The 20,422-nt window shown below is 40.0% G+C and overlaps 1 protein-coding gene across 1 annotated transcript; it reads left to right on the top strand.

Moving 5' to 3' along the window:
• Positions 1-1,030: 1,030 nt before the first annotated feature.
• On the top strand, positions 1,031-19,711 carry MAP3K19 (mitogen-activated protein kinase kinase kinase 19). The gene is made up of 7 exons (XM_035702370.2): positions 1,031-1,340; positions 2,254-2,513; positions 6,438-6,481; positions 8,483-10,933; positions 13,727-13,876; positions 14,938-15,635; positions 19,285-19,711. The coding sequence occupies exons 1-7, from the start codon at positions 1,312-1,314 to the stop codon at positions 19,349-19,351; spliced, it is 3,699 nt and encodes a 1,232-aa protein (XP_035558263.1). The 5' UTR covers positions 1,031-1,311; the 3' UTR covers positions 19,352-19,711.
• The last annotated feature ends 711 nt before the right edge of the window (positions 19,712-20,422 follow it).

Here is a 20,422-nt window from a genome sequence, read left to right as displayed (position 1 = left end):
TAACTATCTGTTTGTTCTCTATAGTTAAGAGTCTTGTTTTTTGGTTTGCCTCTCTTTCTCTTTTTTCCCTTTGTTTTGTTTCTTAAATTCCACATATGAGTGAAATCATATGGTATTTGTCTTTCTCTGACTCACTCAGCATTATTCTCTGTAGATCTATCAATGTTGTTACAAATGGCAAGATATCATTCTTTTTTATGGCTGAGTAACATTCCATTGTATATATATACACCACATCTTTACCCATTCATCTATCAGTGGGCACATAGGTTTCTTTCATAATTTGGGTATTATCAATAATGCTGCAATAAACATAGGAGGTGCATATGTCTTTTTGAATAGTCTTTTGAATAGTTTTTGTAGTCTTTGGGTAACTACCCACTGGTGTAATTACTGCATCATAAGGTAGTTCTATTTTTAATTTTTTGAGGAAACTCCATACTGTTTCCAACAGTGCGAGAAGTTTCCTTTTTCTCCACACCCTCGCCAACACATGCTTCTTATGTTTTTGATTTTGGCCATTCTGACCGGTATGAAGTGATATCTCATTGTGGTTTTGATATGCATTTCCCTGATGATCAGTGATGTTGAACGTTTCATGTATCTGTTAGCCATTTGTACGTCTTGTCTGTTCAAGTCTTCTGCCCATTTTAAATTGGATTCTTTGCCTTTTGGTGTTGAGTTGTATAAATTCTTTATATATTTTGAATACTAATCCTTTATCAGATATATCATTTGCAAATATTTTCTCTCATTCACTAAGTTGTTTTTTAGTTTTGTTGTTTCCTTTGCTATGTAGTTTTTTGTTTTCGTGCAGTTCTAATAGTTTATTTTTGCTTTTGTTCCCTTTGCCTCAAGAGACATATCTAGAAAAATGTTGCTATGGCTACAGTCAGAGATAGTACCACCTGTGCTCTCTTCTAGGATTTTTATGGTTTCAGGTTTCACATCTAGGTCCTTAATTTGTTTTGAGTTCATTTTTATGTATGGTGTAAGGAAGCGGTCCAGTTTCATTCTTTTGCATGTCTTTTCCCAACTCTATTTGTTGAAGAGACTGTCTTTTTTCCCCCATTGCATATTCTTGCCTCCTTTGTCATAGATTGACCAAGGGATTGTGGGTTTATTTCTGGACCTTCTCTTCTATTCCACATTCTGCAATTATTAAAACTCAGCTAAATAACCAGAAATAAAACACTCAGTCCCGAGTTGCCACTCGAATTCATTACTTTCTTCTTTTTATGATTGTCATGTGTTTCTATAGGTGTTGAGATTATTGTTACTTTTCCAAGAGATGTCAGTTATCCCCAAGAAATGAACCAAGAAGATTTACAAGAAAACAGGTAAGGAATATTCTTTGAAAGGCTAGACTGAAATTTAAGTATGAAGTGGTACTTGTGTAGTAACCTACATTTTTGGTAATTTGCCCTCCAGAAAACATTCTAAAGCAGAGGTTGTGATAAATATTATTGTGGCAAGAGCCAGATAATTTTAGGCTTTATGGATCATATGGTTTCTGTTGCAATGATTCATTTCTGCAATAGTAGCTTGAATGCAGTCATAGACAATATGAAAACAAATAGGTATGGCTGTGGTCCAATAAAACTATGAAAACAGACTGAAGGCTGGATTGGCCCATGGGTCATAGTTTCCTGACCCTGAAGCAGTGCCACTTAATGTATGATTCTGCAGTCCTTTGGTTACCAGTCCTTGATGAAGTCAGGACAGAATAAAAAATGTAAACATTTAAAAAGTTGTATTACAATTTGACAAAGTAATTTTAGGTTCACTGATCTAATAATGAAAAAATTCAGGTTTGTTTTCATGGTCTTGGTTTTTTGTTTTATTCTTATAGTAATTCCCACTCTTATTACAAAAGTTTCATTTCACAATGGATTGGAAAATTTAAAAACTGGTCCTTTATGAAGGATAGTCTGAGAAGTTCTGGACTGGTTAATATCTTTAGAGAAGGAAAAGAGTGGATCCTTGTATGCCTGCAGTTTGCCTCTCTGATTTCTCTGCTCAAGGAAATAGGGACTGGGGAAACTAAAGTGTGGAGTGCAGAAGGCAAATGAAGTGGGGAACGAGTTGGAGGGTGGAGAGTCTTGTCCTTTCAAGAATACAGTTCTTCCACTCACCAGCACCATTTGGAAATAGTTCTCCAATTTTCTGGTGATATCAGGCTGAACTGAGAAGTGAAGATCCAGAAGACAGGGTATGAGTTTTGAATGAAACTGTGTCCTCCTCCCCTTTTAGTCAGATAACACCAGTGCATGGAGAATGGGCACGAGCACATTCTGTTTCTCTCCCAAATGAAATTGAGATGGTGGACTTCCAGACAAAGATGCTGACCATGGGGCCTTTACTTCTGAAGAAAGAGGGAAGCTCCAAGGAGCTCTGTGATGAGAATGTGGGCTTTTTGTTGTCAAGACCTTGCTTAGAACCAAACATTTTCACATCTGTAGCCAGAGAAGATGTTCCTCACTTTCTGAAGGGACAGCAAAGAAAATCTGAAGGTGAGTTCATTTAACTATAGTGATCCCTTTATTTTTCTGCCAGCAAATTATTTGTCTCTATCATCTATCTATCTATCTATCTATCTATCTATCTATCTATCTATCTATCATCTATCTATCATCTATCTTTCTATCATCTTTTTCTTGAATATTTGAAAAATTGTTACCATGAACTCATATTTAGTTGATGTTTACCTGTGGGAATTTTGGGGGCTTAAATGGAGGATGCCCTCCTCCAGGATTTGAACTTGCCACTCTCTCTGGCCCAAGAATTTTTTACTGATAGCAGCACTGGTGCCAGCATTTCCCTTTGGGGCAATGCTGTCTTTGATATTTGCTTACCACTGTCCAAACCAATTGGCCTAAGCCTTCGGGGACTAACTTGTAGTTCATCAAGGTGCATTCATTGGTTTATTGCAGTAAGAGAGATCGCATAGTAGAGAAACTGGCAGGGTAGGGTTTTTAGAAGGGTGCGTTTCCAATAGCTTCCTAAGAAAAAGTGCATGAAGTATATTAATGATAGTTTTTCATTTTCTATGTTTCTTTTGAACTCTTTTCTTTCTACTTGTTTTGTTCTCTGTATTTTCACATTAGAGGCTTTTTCTTACACATCCATTATTCCTTGGTTATTTCTATTTCTTGGCACTAAAAAGTGCTGTGTGCCCCAGGGTACTTGTTCAATGGGCAGTGAGAGAGACCTGAATGGTTGAGTGAGGGATTCCCCAACTGTCAGAGTGCATAGATAGGCCTTTCTCTTGGTTAGTTTTTCCTAGATAGGGATAACCCAAGCCCTTGACTATGGGTTGAAAGACTGGGACTCAGCTGTCAGTATGCATGCTTCCACTTAATCCTTTTATTTTCACTCCAACACCTTGTTTCTGCTCTCAGCTATACCTAGCTCCTTAGCATTTTGTCCCAGACTCTCCAGAAAGTAAACTTCGAGCCATCGGCCAGGAACAGAGAAGAGCACCTCCTGATTAGTGGGGCAGAACAGGGAATCTGGGGACTAGTCATCCTCACCTTCAGAGGTTGCTGGTATCTTCAATTCCTGCTCCTTTCTGGAGTTCTTATTTCTTGTTGAGTTCCCTCCCTCCCCCGCCCCCCCCCCCCCCGACACTGAACAGAACAGAGAAGGCTGACAATTAATTATTACTCATCCATAAAGCTTTCACTATCTAAAATTTTGTTGACTTTACTCATTTGCTGTCTTATCCTCTGGGCTTTTGTGGTTGTTGTTGTTCTTATTTACTCCTTTTCCATTTCCTTTACTATCATTTTAGTGATGTTTGTGGGATGGAGAAAAGCTGGAACATTTGATCATTTGATCTTTTAACTAGATTTCTATACACATTGTAAAAGGTTTTCAACATGTATTGCCGAACTACCTACCGGCAAAATCTCACCTCAACACTCTCACCAGAAATGTTTGAGTGTTTTTCTACCTCATGTTATCCCTGACCAACATTGGACAATATTTATCCAAATATTCAGAAGGGTTTTTTCTTTTTTAAATCAGTTTATACATATGCACCAATTATACATTATATTCAGTTGTATTTCTGGTATTAACTTGTAGCATTGTCTCAAGTATATGTTTGTGGTTTCCTTCTCTTTAACAGGGAAACTTCAACCTCTATATGATGACCTCTCAGAAGGCAAGGATTTTGTCTTTGTTGCTCACAACTACATTGCTATCTTCTGGGATGGTATCAATTACTTATTAGGCACTCAATAAATATTTGTTGAACAAATGCATAAAGAATTGGGGGAGGTGGTTTTGCTAGGTTGTGGTTAAGGGGAATGTTCAAAACCCTCCTATTGGTACAAAAAAAACAAAAACAAAAACAAAAAACCCTTCTATTGGTATCCTTTTCTTAGGTACCATTTTTCACCTGCCAATGTCTTCTTTATCTGTGTTACATCTTAAAGAGGTCTGTTTCTAAGTCAAATTTCAAAATGGCAGCCAAAATGGTGGCCAAAATGATCTGCCCTATTTTTTGACCTTCAACACACTAAATAAAGGGGATGGGAGGGAAATTTCACATAAAATCTCCAGGTCTCTGGCTCCTCTTGACAACTGGAGAATCTAACAGTACTAGATAATCCATCTGGAATGAACAGCATCACTTGGAACCGTGTACTGAATGTCTCTTTAGTTGGCATACAATTTCATCTCATCACTGTCCCTGTCTCATTTCATCCATTTACGTGACCTGCTTTGATGCTGGACACATGGGAGCTTTTGGTGTCAATGTCAAGCTGTGGTGGTGGGTGGGGCTTTAGGGACCATTCTGACTTTTTGGTAAAAGGACAGCAACTAGGTTTACACTACCTAGTAAATTCCATCTATGATCTCTACCCCATGTTTAAGTTCAAACAACTGTTAAAAGGCAATTTTTGTATGGTGGTCCAGGCTTTATGAGCAAAAAAAGCACTAGGAAACTAGGCTAAAAGATGACTGAATGATAAACATGTCTTGGGAATTAGAGTTAGTGTATTGCTCCAGAGAGATTCAGACATTTATTTCCTCAGGAGCTGTTTGCCTACATTCTAGGATAATAAAACCCAGAGATACATTTTCCCTTTCTCCTGGAGACATTTGCTTACTTTTTATAGTAAAGATCTCTGTTTCTTGGGAGAGAAAGATAGGTCAAAGTACCAATCACTCTGTATAAGTTCTGAGTCATAGGGTTCATTTCTGTGGTGCTTCCCCACAGGTAAACATCTGGTGCTCATTGTGTTGCCCTGTGGAATTGGGATGTGGGAAGCTGGTGCTATGATGCTTTGTAATAAATTCTCTGTTCTCTGATCCAAAAAGCTTGCATTTCCTACCAGAATATAAATAAAGACATAAACACAAATAGAAGTATAATTATTAATATTAATGTAAATATAAATATACAGACATAAACATATATATAAATGCTTTATATATATACATATATATAATATGCATTTACAGTTAACCCTTGAACAATGTGGGGGTTGGGGACACTGACGTAGAAAATCCATGTATAATTTCTGATTCCCCAAAAACTTAACTACTAATAGTCTACTGTAAATTGGAAGCCTAATCAATAACATAAATAGCCAAGTAATACATATTTTGTATGTGTATTATACACTGTATTTTGACAATAAGGTGAGCTAGAGAAAAGAAATTTTTTTTTGAAAGATTTCATTTATTTATTCATGAGAGACACTCACAGAGATAGGCAGAGACAAAGGCCGAGGGAGAAGCAGGCTCCATGTAGGGAGCCCAGCGTGGGACTCGATCCTGGGTCTCCAGGATCACACCATGGGCTGCAGGAGGCACTAAACCGCTGCACCACTGGGGCTCCCCAAAAGAAAATGTTATTAGGAAGATTATAAGAGGCGCGTGAGTGGGTTCAGTCAGTCAAGCATCCAACTCTTGGTTTCAGATCAGGTCATGATCTCCGGGTCATGGGATTAAGCCCCATATCAGGTTCTATGCTGATCACAGAGTCTGCTTGAGATTCTTTCCTTCTCCCTCCCCCTCTGTCCCTCCTTCTGCCCTCTTGCTTTCTAAAATAAATAAATAAATAAAATCATGTTTAAAAGAATAAGGAAAATATATTTACAGTAGTGTATTGTATTTATCAAAAAAAAGTTCACATATAAGTGTATCCATCCAGTTCAAACCCATGTTGTTCAAGGGTCAACTGTATATAAAATACAACATTATATATAAAACCATATCCCCCTCCAGTGGTGGTAGCTTTAAGTGTTTTGTAATCATTCCATGCCCACCTTCATATGGATCACAACTTGAAAAACTCTTAATTTCAACTTTTCCTCAAACCTTAGCAACAAGATTACTGCATCTCCAACTCTGGCTTAAGACTTTCTGTGTTCACTCTATTACTAAGAATATCTAATTATTTTATTTTTTTCTTGTTATAGAGTTTTCTATTTCTGATATGAACTACAGTAGCCGAAGAATTGAGGTAAGATTAGTTTTAGCATTTCTGACTTAAGATTTGAAACCAAAGAACTGCTGTTAGAGACAAACTCTATCAAAGACCTCAAACCAAAATCCTCGACCACTATAGCTTGGAAAACAACAACTCACAGATAGTTTGTAGACGTGAAGAACTACTGGGAGAGGTATACTTTGCCATGTACATTTCTTTCCTGGGATGGTTTCTGTTCTTTACATAATGAGGTGATTGACTCTTTTAGACATATTTTAATTTGTCTTCTTTTAACATGCCTAGAAATTAGATGAATTTTTTGTCCAGTGGTAGAAAGATTTTCCTAATTGTCTAGTTTGTAAGTACAGTTTTTGGAAAGATCCTTGTGACTTTCTCAACTGCCAGCCTCTTCTCTGTCCCATGAGCCTTTGAGAAAGTGCATAGGTACTGCTTAGTGTTGTAAAAGGAGTTTATTGGCCTTAAAAACAAATAACAGCTGCTACGAGGGAAATGTTTAAGCCCTGGAGAATCTGTCTTTTTTCTGATGTTATGTTTAAGTGATGGAAGAAGACCATCTAGACAATAAAAGTGGAGGATTACATTGCATTTTACCTACTTCTAATGCCTAAGTCTCTAGTGTCAGTTTCCTTTCCCTTTCTTCTTACACAGAGGTGGCAATACAATGAAAATTAAACGTATAGGTCTTGATTGCCACGCATGATCCATGCCTATAAATATCCTAATATAATTAGGTACCAAATCTGGGAAAAGAAAGCCACAATGGAAAGTTAGTTTGTAGCTTAATAACCACAAAGCTGATTTTTATATATTGGGTTATACTGACCTCTAGAGGTTGCTGATAGTAAAAAACTGAGTTTATTGAAAAATAGTTGGAGCACAAAGAAGTAAAAACCATTCAGGGTTGCTAACTTTCAAGTGTAACTTGTGATACGTTTATAAGGCTCTCTCAACAAAACAATTCAGCAAAATATTAAGGAGTAGTTGTGCTCCAGATACAAAATCTGAGTTAGTATGCAACCTAATGATCATTGTTAAAGTAACTGTAAGAAGTTTTTTTGTTGTTGGTTTGCTTTAGAGAGAGAGAGAGAGAGAGAGAGAAACATGAGCAGGGGAGGAGACCAGCAGAGGGAGAGGGAGAAAGAGAATCCCAGGTAGGCTCCAGGCCTAATGTGAAGCCCAACACAGGGATCGATCTCACAACCCTGAGATCATGACCTGAGCTGAAATCAAGAGTCACTTGATTAAGTTCACACTTAACCAACTGAACCACCCAGGTGCCTCTGTAACAGAAATGTTAAGCAGTTCTAAGCTGATCTAAAAAATCTTAGATCAGTTCTATTGAAAGGAAAATGAAAAGAGAAAAGAAATAAAATTTCTCATCTTAAAATGTTCATGTTTACATGGGGTGCCTGAGTGACTCAGTTGGTTAAGTGTCAGACTCTTGTTTTCAGCTCATGTCACAGCCTCAGGCTCCTGGAATGGAACACCCCACATCCGACTCCACATTCAGTGAGGAGTCTTCTTCTCTCCCTCTCTCTCTCTGCCCCTTTCCCCACTCGCTCTCTCTTTCTATCTCAGATAAATAAATATTTTTTAAAAATTTTTAATGTTTACATTATAGGGTCCTTATTTTATTTTTTCCTTATTTTATTTTAAATACATGAACACGAATCTGTATAGCTATAATAATCTTGGTTTTTATTTTTTATTTATTTTAAAAAATATTTTATTTTTAAGTAATCTCTGCACCCAATGTGGGGTTTGAACTCACCATCCTGAGATCAGGAGTTGTATGCTTCACCAACTGAACCATTCGGGCACCACCAATAATCTTGGTTTTTGGAAATATTGTTTTACCAAAAATACGAGGAATAAGCTTTTAGTTTTTAAAATTGGGATCTCTAGGATAGCCTTGTAAAGGCTTCCTGAAAGAGAATCTTAGAATCTCTCTGGATTGCTTTAAACCAGTTAATATGATACGCATGTTCATTAGCCTTTTTTCTTTCCCTGTAGTTTCCTCTGCCACCATTGTCACTTTTGTCCATGAAACCTGGTCTTCAGACTATCCCTCCAAATCACAAAGATCAAAAAGAGAAAGAAAGAAATATTCCAGACTTCGTATCCTTCTTACCTAAGCTCTCAGAGCCCAGAAGTCGATCTGAGGAGTTTAGACCATCAAATAAGCAGCAGGAAGCTCCGTTTAAGGTGTTTGTGGATCAGACTCTCAGGTCCTCTGACAGCTCTATTTGGTCCAGAAACATGTGCTCTTTTTGGGAGGCTAACCATCACAGACCACACATGGAGACGGAAGAGAACAGAAAATCTAAAGAAACAGAAGGAAGTGACAAAATTGCAATCTGTCACTTCGAAAAAGGACAATCTTTGGTGTCCTTTGAGAATTGTAAGGAAAGCAGTTTTCCTACAGATAGGGAAGTGGACATTGACTGCCCTGGTCATGAAATGAGAAAAGCAGAAGAGAATTCTCAACATTTTTTGTCAGGAAAGAAAGAGAGGTTAGTAGCTAGAAACTGTAAACAAGACTATGCAGTTGGATGTACCATGCCAATCAAGTTCCAAGAAGCCCAGCATTCAGAAATAATCCTAAACCAGGATGAAGAGACAAGAAATGATAAGGCTGATTCAAAAAGTGCTTCAGTACATAAAAGTGAAGCAATTGAGCCAAAGCATATTTTAGAAGGGCATACTGCACTTAAGAGTTTGTCCAACGTAGTCCCTGACGGCCCCACTGAAAAGGTCCCACAAGATCACAGAGGCACGGAGACAAACATAAAAGTATCAGTAGCAGACGCAATCAAACCAGAAATGAATGGGATGGTGCCTCTTATCCACATCACTTTCCCTGGACATGGAACTCCCAAGGAACTGTCAATAGCCAAACCAAGCCTCCCAAAAAGAAAGGGCACTCTTCATAACAACAATAGCTTCAACATACTCGCACACCAAGAAAATGACAGGCATAAGATGAAAACCCACAGAAATAAGCTGGATTCGAAGACAAAGACCAGTAACAGGACACCCCAGAATTTCATGATTTCCATCGAAGGTTCCATTAAGCCTACCATGCATAAAACCAGCATAAAAACTCAAGCTTTCCCTGCTCTGGAGCTTGTTGACCCCAGACCTCGGCAATCACCCAAGTTTCAAAGAAGAATGCCACAGATAGAAAAGAAGCAATCAACTTACCGGGCTCTGAAACCTAAAAAGCAGTCTTTTCCTTGCATCTGTAAGAATCCAGGAATAAAAAAGTCTTCTGTCCCTCTCTCTGCTCAACCAACAGAGCCAAGACTAAGTTGCTTAGATCTTAAGTATAGTGACATGTTCAAAGAGATCAATTCAACAGCTAATGGGCCTGGAATCTACGAAATGTTTGGGACTCCTGTTTATTGTCACATAAGAGAGGCTGAACGTCATGAGAACAAATATTATCAAGAGATATGCTCTGCTCCATCTGGCAGGTGTATTACCAATAAATGTCGATCTTCACACAGTGAGAGGAGCAGCAATAGCAGAACAAGATTTTCTCAGAAGAGACCACATATTAAACCTGCAAAGGCTTTGCTTGGCATCAAACAAAAGAACAAAAGTTTAATTTCTAAAGAAAAGGGTTACAAAGCTGTAGGTAGCAACCAAAAGGGCATTGAAAATGGTGATGGTATTTCAGATCCAGAGTGGCAGATAAAGTCTTCAGCAAATGACTTTCTCTCTTCCAGTGATGAAGGTCAGCCCATGAACTTGGCTCTGCCTTGTGAGCGGTCCACTGAACAGAGTGAATTCCTTCCTGTTTCACATTTGTCCACTGTTGAAGAAGTTTCTATGGAAGAGTCTGCTGATGAAGAAGACATTTCTAACAATCAAATACTTGCCACGAGCCTCAGAGATCTGCATAAACTTGAAGAGCTGCATCACCAGACGTCATTTATCCTTTCAGAAAACAGCTGGGCAGTGCCCAGCGAGAAGAGTTCCAACAAACATATACTGCAAGAAAAACAGAATACAGCATCTCTTGGTAAAATAAGTGCCAACCAAATTTTAACTAATGATATAGGGTTTGAAAGTGTTTTAGAGAAGTCTGAAACACTTATGAGTTTCTCTTTCCAAGAGAAACAACAGAGTGCATCTTCCCAAGCATATCAACATTGGGCAGATTCTTTGGATGATGATAGTTTAGCTAATGAGTCAATTACATATCAGTCATTTGGACAAACTTTAAATGATGCAAATTCAATTTCACAAGAAACTCTAGATTCCGTAAAGAATGAAGAATTGACAGATGAACTATTAGGATGCCTAGCTGCAGAACTATTAGCTCTTGATGAGAGAGATAAGACCTCTCACCAAATAATGGCAAATGAAACAGATCCTGAAAACCTAAATCTTGTCTTCAGTAGGAGAGGAAAAACCACTCAAGAATTGAGCAGAGAGACAACAAATGTTAAAATACAGGTTGGTATGACTAGGATCAGTGATTCATTGGGGCAGGAAGAGACCTCAGAGACAGTCTAGTTCAAACTCCTTATTTTCAAATGAGGAATCAGAAACCCTAAGCAAGGGCAGCCCCAGTGGCGCTGCGGTTTAGCCTCCCAAAAAGAAAGGGCACTCCAGGTCCTGGAGACCCTGGATCAAGTCCCACGTCAGGCTCTCTGCATGGAGCCTGCTTCTCCCTCTGCCTGTGTCTCTGCCTCTCTCTCTTTCTCTGTGTCTCTATGAATAAATAAGTAAATAATCTTAAAAAAAAAAAAAAAAGAAACCCTAAGCAAGTAAATAGTTTTGTCAAGGTCTCACTGTTTGGTTGCAAGTTTGGAATCCATGTCCCCTGATTGTCAGGCTAAGATGTTTTCATTATGCCATCTTACTTCTGGGATTCAGCTAGCCCAACACTGCAATGGCATCACTTTGGGTACATTAATATAGCAAAATTATTTATTTAAAATAGGTCAATATTTTATTCAGTGAAGATGTTTTGAATCAACAAATAGTGGAGAGAGAAATATGGGTGAAACATTGCTCTAGGTGGTGTATGAGATAGAAAGAAATGAACATAGCCCCAGAAGTAGCTCACTAATTCCAAAAAAGATTTGAAGTCATGAAATATGAAAACTTTAACACAGAAACATTATTGATGTCAGCTATGTTCCTGGCACTGGGCTTAGAACTAGAGACACCGTGGGGTACAAGACTTAGCCATTGCTCTCAAGAAAGATAAGCAACAATGCTGAAAAAATTTTTAAAAAAGATTGTTTCTCATAGGAATGGGGGTGGGGACAAAGAATATTAGCATATCATTGGGTTTTGTCTGTTTCAATTCTCACTGAATTACATGAGCCTCCAGAAACAGTAGGTTTAGCTGAAATATTATTTATTGAGCATTGACTCAGGTTATATCACATGTCAGGATCAGGAACAATTATTTTAGATAGTTGGTCAAAAGACACTCAAGGTCAATAGTTATATTATAGTTGGTTTATTGAGAACTTACCATGTAGGAGCAAGACATGTTATAATGTCTTCTTTATATCCTTCAAAATAGCTCTAGACATAAATACTAAAGGTAATAACAAGTCGCCATTTTGAAGATGAGAAAATTGAGGCTTAGAAAGTTAACACAGTGGGTGAGTAGTGGGGCCAGGCATTCTGAATCCAGTGAGATTATTCCTGAAATGCCAGCTCCACCTTCATGGTGAACTTGGTTTCTGCTGGGGGTAGACAGTGATTCAGGAAGGCCTCCAGGCTTGGGTAGGAAATGGGGATATGTGGTGCATACACCTGTGTGTCTGAGATGAGTCTGCCACTCTACCATTTCAATTTTTTTTAAAGATTTATTTATTAGGACCCCTGGGTGGCTCAGCCAGGTAAGCATCTTCCTTCAGCTCTGGTCATGATCCTGGGGTCCTGGGGTCAAGTCCCACATTGGGCTCCTTGCTCAGCAGGAAACTGATTCTTCCCTGCCTTCTATTCCTCCTGCTTGTGTGTGCTCCCCCCGCCTTCTGACAAATAAATAAAATCTTAAAAAAAAAAAAAAAGATTTGTTTATCTAAGAGAGAGCAAGCATGCATGGTAGGGGGAGTAAATCTTCAAGCAGATTCCCTGCTGAGCACAGAGTCTGACTTGGGACTTGATGCCACAACCATGAGATCATGACCCATGAGGTCATGACCTGAGCCAAAACCAATAGTTGGTTGCTCAACTGATTGAGCCATCCAGGTACCTTACCATTCTGCCATTTTATTTTTTTAAAAGATTTTTTTATTTGTTCATGAGAGACAGAGAGAGAGAGAGAGAGGCAGAGACATAGGCAGAGGGAGAAGCGGACTCCTTGCAGGAAGCCCGATGTGGGACTAGATCCCAGGACCCCAGGATCATGCCCTGAGCCAAAGGCAGAAGCTTAACCACTGATCCACCCAGGTGTTCCTCACTCTGCCATTTTAAATTTAAACAAAGCTAACAAGCTAGGAAATATCAGTAGCCCGTAACCCCATCCTATAATGCTGGAGTCAAAACTGACTTTCGCAGCCTTTTCCTTCCCAAGCAGTCCTTAAATTTAGTTTGGATAGAAACATAAAAGATGGGAAGGAGGAACCCAAATGGCCTTTTCATTCATGAAGAAGGTAAGTTTGCAAGAAAGTCTTGCTCCTGATGGACTTCACCATGCCTCTGTGTCACCATCATTTATTTTTTAAGAACTTGTAGAGAAGACCAAAAGAAAGCATTTTTTTTGTGTGATTAACCCATTGGAAAACATGGTCTAAATTCTACAAAGAGATTCTTGTTCTCTGACCTCTAAGGTAGGGCTTCTCAAAGTTTACTGTGATTGCAATCATTTGTGTATAAATGTGTATTTAAGTGTATGCATATAGGTTTATATGTATATGTGTGTGTTTGAGTGCATGTTTGTATTGTGAAAATAATTGAAGAACAGACAAAGGCTATTCAGAGCTCACTATGGTAAAAGAGTCAGCCTCCATCACTTGTGTTTGGCAGAGACTCAAAGGCAAGCGGAGGAGCGGGAAACCCTTTTAGAGGTAAAAAAGGCAGGGTTCAGTAGGCCCTGATTGGAGGCTTTTGGCATGAGGAAACTGTAGGTGGTCTAATAAGCAGCATCCTATATAACTAGTTAGGGGTCCCTATTTGGCTTTCTCTAATTGGTCCCAAGTTAGAAGAAAGGAAGACTACTTTCCAGCTCTCCCCTCCATCCTAATAATTCAGAGTTTAATGGTGACTTTTGTTTCATTATCACAGAAATATAGTAATGGGTTCAGGATATACAATAAGGAGGAGAAATTTCTCAACTCAAACGAAAAGAAGATATTTTCTGAGAATAGTTTAAAGAATGAAGAATCTATCCTGTGGACTAAGGGCGAGATCCTTGGGAAGGGAGCCTATGGCACAGTAAGTTAAATGCGAAACATGATGAAACCCCAAATCCCCACTGCTCCTTGACCCACCTTTTCCTCCCTAATCTTCTTGTGCCCTCCCACCCTGTATACTGTTTTATTTGGAACTCTTTCAGTTGGGAGTAACAGGAAACCCAACACAAACTGGCGTGGGGGAAAGGATGCTCATTGGTTTATGTAACTGAAGGATCTGAAGTAGGTGTAGTTCTAGGCACAGCTGATTTCAGGGGTCAAACAGTGTCACTAGGGTCTGGCCACTCTGTATCTCTCCTAATGGGTCTCATTCTCAGGGTCTATGTGGTGGGACAATAGCCGTTGTATTTCTACCCTCTCATTCTCCTGGATCCAAGACCAGTGGAGAGATGTTTCATTGTTCAGGATGTTCCCAGATGTTGGAAGAATCATTCCTGAGTGGCAAAAACATAAGATGTTCTTTACATTTTTTGAATCGCATGAAAGACTATCTAAAGTCCTAGCACGTTAGATAGTACTTACAAAGACTGGGAAAAGGAAGACCAATCCCCAGATAAAACAGGTTATGTTTCTAGCTGGGGACATATCAGCGAGAAGCTGGAAAGACATAAAACCACTAAAGATACCTGCCAAATTGCCCCGGGACCTGTCTTCCTCTATTTCCTTAGAGATTTAGCACCAAAATAGGCATTTCACTTACTTGGAGAGGAGTTTTCCAGTGTAGTCATGTAGGTATCTATGAGGTAAGAATTATTACCTCAGTTTTATAGATGAGAAAAATTGAAGTCAAAAAGATTGTACAACTCGCCCAAAGTTCCATAGCTGGGGAATGGTGAAGCCAAGATTCTAACCAATCCAGGCCACTTGACTCCAAGCCATTATGATATCCATTCACCACGCTGCTCATCCCCATTTTGGCTTCACTGAAACACTGAATTTGCTTAAGTACTTTGCATTTAGGTGGGGATGTGTCAACTTAGAAAAGGACAAGGGTTTGGGAGGAGAAGGGAAAAACAAGCATCACCTGAGGCATTTTGTGAAGAAGTTGTATCATTTATATTTAATAAAAAGGTCTGCTTCTAGGTATATTGTGGTCTCACTAGCCAAGGACAGCTAATAGCTGTAAAACAGGTGGCTTTGGATACCTCTGATAAATTAGCTACTGAAAAAGAATACCGGAAACTGCAGGAAGAAGTAGATTTGCTCAAAGCACTGAAACATGTCAACATTGTGGCCTATTTGGGGACGTGCTTGGAAGAGAACATTGTAAGCATTTTCATGGAGTTTGTTCCTGGTGGCTCAATTTCTAGTATTATAAATCGTTTTGGGCCATTGCTTGAGATGGTGTTCTGTAAATATACAAGACAAATTCTGCAAGGTGTTGCTTATCTCCATGAGAACTGTGTGGTGCATCGAGACATCAAAGGAAATAATGTTATGCTCATGCCAACCGGAATAATAAAGCTAATTGACTTTGGCTGTGCCAAGCGCTTGGCCTGGGCTGGTTTAAATGGCACCCACAGTGACATGCTTAAGTCCATGCATGGGACTCCATATTGGATGGCCCCGGAAGTCATCAATGAGTCTGGCTACGGAAGGAAGTCGGACATCTGGAGCATTGGCTGCACCGTGTTTGAGATGGCCACAGGGAAGCCTCCACTGGCTTCCATGGACAGGATGGCAGCCATGTTTTACATTGGAGCACACAGAGGGCTAATGCCTCCATTGCCAGAACACTTCTCAGAAAACGCAGTGGACTTTGTGCGTGTGTGCCTAACCAGGTAAGAAAACAACACAGGAATGTGGAGAAATCCCCAGAGATTCCAAGATTGCTGACATTGCCCCCCTACAATTTACGGCCCACAAAAAAAATCAAGCAGGGAGTGATTTTGTACCGAAAGTAATTAGCCACATTGGGTGATTGTGGGCCTCACTGGATCAGGGGATAGGGGTAATGCCTCAAGTAGCAAGTGTCTCAATTAAATGATTTATCAGGGAGAGACAAATGATTTATCAGGGTGTGTGAACAATGCTAAAGATCCACTTACTTATGAGACGTCTTCCCAGGGGCTGGTCATGGTACAATGATATCCCTGTGCTTAGGTTCCCCTGTCCTCTCAGCGAACCAATGTTCTCACCTCCTTCCTAAAACCGACCCTTGGAAAGTATGTGAGAAATTCATCCATATTGAGGGATTGATATGAATTGACTGATTGATGATGACTGTCAGATTTAATGTATCAGTCCCCCCCAGAAATGCTTGCATTTAAAATGAGGGGAAACATTTGAGCCTTTGAGCCAAAGGAACAAATCTCTGAAGCATTTCATGCATCAAGTGAGGGGAATAATCAGGGAAGTAGAAAAGTAGCAGAAAGTTGCCTGTTTTTTTTCTGTTTTGTTGCTCCCTACTATCTATGGAATAAAATTTTGGATAAAATGTTAGAAGGGATTTTAGAGATTGCCCACTTGTGTGGTTTTCAAACGTTTCTTAGCTCATGTGAATTTTTTAAAAAGATTATTTATTTATTTATTTAAGAGAGTAAGTGAGAGAGAGTGCACAAGCTGGAGGGAGAGGCAGAGAGAGAAGCAGACTCCCTGCTGAACAGGGAGCCCAATGTAGGGCTTGATCCCAGGACACTGGGATCATGACCTGTGCCGAAGGCAGATGCTTAACCGACTGAGCCACCTGGGCACCCCCATTTTTAATTTTTTAATTTTTATTTTATTTTTTAAAGATTTTATTTATTTATTCATTCACGAGAAACACACACAGAGAGAGGCAGAGACACAGGCAGAGAGAGAAGCAGGCTCCATACAGGGAGCCCGACGTGGGGCTCGATCCTGGGTCTCCAAGATCACACCCTGGGCTGTAGGCTGAGCTTAACTGCCGAGCCACCAGGGCTGCCCCACCCCCATTTTTAAAAGTAGACTTCATGCTCAGCACGGAACCCAATGTGAGGCTTGCACTCACAACCCTGAGATCAAGAGCTGAGCTGAGATTAAGAGTCAGATACTTAACTGACTGAGCCATCCAGGTGCCCCCCCCCATATGAAATTTTAATTCAAAGAATAAAACATAAGAGCAGAGATGGCTCTGGTTAGAGTATGTGTGTGCGTGTGTGTATGGTGAGGGAGAGCTGAAATGTAGGGGGGAAGCCAGAGTCCACCCACCAGGCCTCTATCTAGTGAGGCTCAGCATTTAGTTGTACATACAGGATGAGGAAGGCTTTCTTGCTTTTGAAGAAGTGTGCGTCCTTATCCCTGGATAAAAAATTCTAGTGCTCCAGGTTTCAGCAAGCATACATGGCGGCCTCCAATTCCCAGAATGGATTCATTTTTAGTGTCTTACTGAATCTCAAAACCCACAGTTCTCCCTGCCTGCTGACAAATGTGCCTCTCTCTTTCAGACTCGGTCTCTTTCTCCCAGCACGTGTAGCAGAGTGTGCTGGTTGATTTCAGGGGGTTGCACAGGATGAGGCCGAAATGCGTACTCCGTGCTCCAGTTCTGGGCATCCCTAGGTGTTCCAGCAAGGATTCTGTGTACAGAGCCTCAGGCACAGAGTGGCTTCTTGTTCCCTGCAGAAACATCTCACAAGGGGATCCCTGGGTGGCGCAGCGGTTTGGCGCCTGCCTTTGGCCCAGGGCATGATCCTGGAGACCCGGGATCGAATCCCACGTCAGGCTCCTGGTGCATGGAGCCTGCTTCTCCCTCTGCCTGTGTCTCTGCCTCTCTCTTTGTGACTATCATAAAAAAAAAAAAAAAAAAAAAAAAAAAAAAACACGTCTTACAAGACATAGGAATGTTAGAACTATCATATGAACCACTACTAGTTTTGGAATCAGTCTTAGCTCTTAAGACTACTATAGTGGCTTTGTTCTGAATTGAACAATTATCTGTTACTGACCCACAGGAACTACATGCTATTTTCCTTTCAAGTTGTCATTACTCTCTCTCACACATACACAGCTTTAAAGAGAAAGGCTGAAATCTTTTTTATGGCTCTCCTTTTGAACCACTGTTTCATAAACTAACCAATAAACAAGTCACACCACTAATGATCAATTAATAGAGTTGTTGTGAGGGTTAATGTAAATTGCTTAGCAGAGTATGGGGCACATAATTAGGGCTCCATAGTTAATAATATTAATACATCCTACCTAATTAGCATCATATATAAGCATAAAATTACCTCTTGAAACAACAGCAAAGACCCTAAAGACTCTAGAATCTTGCCTTATGACAATATTCTTTGGAGGTGTGGATAGTCAGAAATAAAGTGAGGGAAGGCACTCACTCCTAAATATTCAGAAATGCAGATGACTTACCAGGAATAAGGACTGAATAGAACAGAAATGAATTTTGAGGAACAATAGGAAGTATGAATGGGGATACTCCTATGGGCAGGTTGAAAGTTCTGGGAAGTTAGGCCAAGGAGGTTAGTTTTGTTACAATAGGCAGCAAAGAGCAGGAGATTGCAAAGAATTTGGGGCAGATAACGCTGTAAAGAAAATGGCCTTTGGAAAAGTAGGTCCAAAAGCAGCGTACCGGACTTCAAATGGAGGCTGCTTGAGACTAGAACGCTGTGCAGAAATCCAGAGCTTGGACTTTGATGGTGGTGGAAGCAGTGGGACTGTAAAGAGAAGGGTTCCAAAATATTCCAGGGGAGGGGGAATCAGGACTTGGTGATGGGGCAATGATAGGACTGCATGATTTTGAGTATGGATAATGGAAGAAATAGCAAGTTGCGAAAGAGGAGCAGGGGAGGGAATTGAAAATTCCATTAAAGTAAACGTTCAAAGCTGTGAATTGGAGCTCAGAAAAGCAAATGAGATTGGAGGCACATCTTTAGAAATCAGAAGGTCAATAGTCATGGATGTGAACAATTTAAGAGGGCTGAAGAAAAGGTTTTTGAAAATGCCCAGGGGAGAAGTAACAACACAAGTCCAGCACATGGTTGAAGAAGGGAGTTGTCCCAAGGCAGGAGAAGAACTAAGAAGTCTCCTCTAAGTCTATGCAAATTGTTTCGAAAGGGGGTGGTGGTGAATGCTTCAAATGCTACTACAGAGATGACAAGGAGGATGAACTCATTACATTTGGTAATGAGAAGATTGCGTTTTTTTTTTAATATTTTATTTATTCATTCAATTTCTTTTTTTCTTTCTTTCTCTCTTTTCTTTTCTTTTCTTTTTTTTTTTTTAAGATTTCTATTTGAGAGAGTGAGCGCACACACAAGAAGGGAAAGCGGAGGGGCAGAGGGAGAGGGAGAAGCTGGGATCAAAACCTGAGCCTAAATCAAGTCAGTTGCTTAACCAATGGAGCCACCCAGGTGCCCCTCTACTTCTGTTTTTAAAGTTGGCGTTTTGAGTCAAGTAGACCCAGCTGGGAGGCACTTGTGGGGTACTGTTTCTAAATTGTTTTTCCCTTCTTAGGGACCAGCATGAGCGACCTTCTGCTGCCCAGCTCCTGAAGCATTCCTTCTTGACAAGAAGTCACTGAACATACATCAACTTTTCTTTCCAGTTTCCTTTAGAGGCACTTTGTGATTGCTTCATTGTGGGAATGATGGTTAAGGGACTGTTGTTTTCCTAACGTTAAGTCAACTCAACCCAGTTTAACCAGATCCTGCAGTGTCACTAACTAAAAAAGTTTGTTACATACTAGCCTCCTCAAGCTTCAGGCATGGTTACTCACATATATGAAAAAATTTTTTCTTCAACAGTAACAACAAAAAAACCTATTCCAGTGTTTACAGCTTTGACTGTCCAGGAATCACAATCTCTGTTGCTTTATAGGACTGTAGCCTTTATTTTTGGACTGTCAATTAAGGTCCTTACTTTGAAATAAATTGTAAAAACAAGAAAACTGTATTTTGTTTTGCTTGGTGGGTAAAGACTTTAATTCTTGAAAAGGAAACTAGAAGAAGGGGAGAAGCTTAAAACTAGAGAGAGGCTATATGGTTTACTTTGGCTGCAATCTTTGCAGACTACAGGCCCCTCAGTCAACAGGAAGAGCTAAGGGCCTTGACATCTCATTTTCAGAGGGTCCCCTAACTCCTCCTAAGTCTCCACCTACAAGAAGCTGTACTAATCAAGGTAGTTCCATGCACCTTAGGCTGCTTTCCTAGAAACTTATAGTATGACTTGGAGACCTCACTTATTTGCAGGGTAGAACATGGCACACCTAGAACTAGCTGAACCTAAGCCAGCTAGTAGGGCAAAAGCAAGATCTGATAAAGGGGAGTGGGTTGGCATATAAACATTTCAGGGCACTTCGCTCATTTCATCTGAATGAAGGACATTCCCACTGAGGTCAACTTTTTACAATTAAAAAAAGATTTATGTATTTAGAGAGAAAGAGAGCACGTCCACAAGTGCGTGGGGGCGCTAGAGAGGGAGACAGAAAGAATCCTCAAGCAGATTCCCTGCTGAGCGTGAAGTCTGACACCAGGACCCTGAGATTATGACCTGACCCGAGCCTTGTTTTAAGTTGGAGGATGAAGCACTGTTGATAAGGTTTCTACTGCTGACTCCACCCATGCACTAAATTTCACTGACACCTGTTGTTTTG

This window comes from Canis lupus, chromosome 19, assembly GCF_003254725.2.
Source record: "Canis lupus dingo isolate Sandy chromosome 19, ASM325472v2, whole genome shotgun sequence".
NCBI lineage: Eukaryota > Metazoa > Chordata > Mammalia > Carnivora > Canidae > Canis > Canis lupus.
The sequence above is the reverse complement of the archived record's forward strand: the minus strand, read 5'-3'. Positions and strand labels throughout refer to the sequence as shown.

Excerpts from the sequence above, each read along its gene's own strand:
- MAP3K19 (XM_035702370.2), top strand. The coding sequence starts at position 1,312 with ATGAACCAAGAAGATTTACAAGAAAACAG. Across the intron at positions 2,514-6,437 it reads ACAGCAAAGAAAATCTGAAG|AGTTTTCTATTTCTGATATG; the intron begins GTGAGTTCATTT and ends TTCTTGTTATAG. Across the intron at positions 10,934-13,726 it reads CAACAAATGTTAAAATACAG|AAATATAGTAATGGGTTCAG; the intron begins GTTGGTATGACT and ends TCATTATCACAG.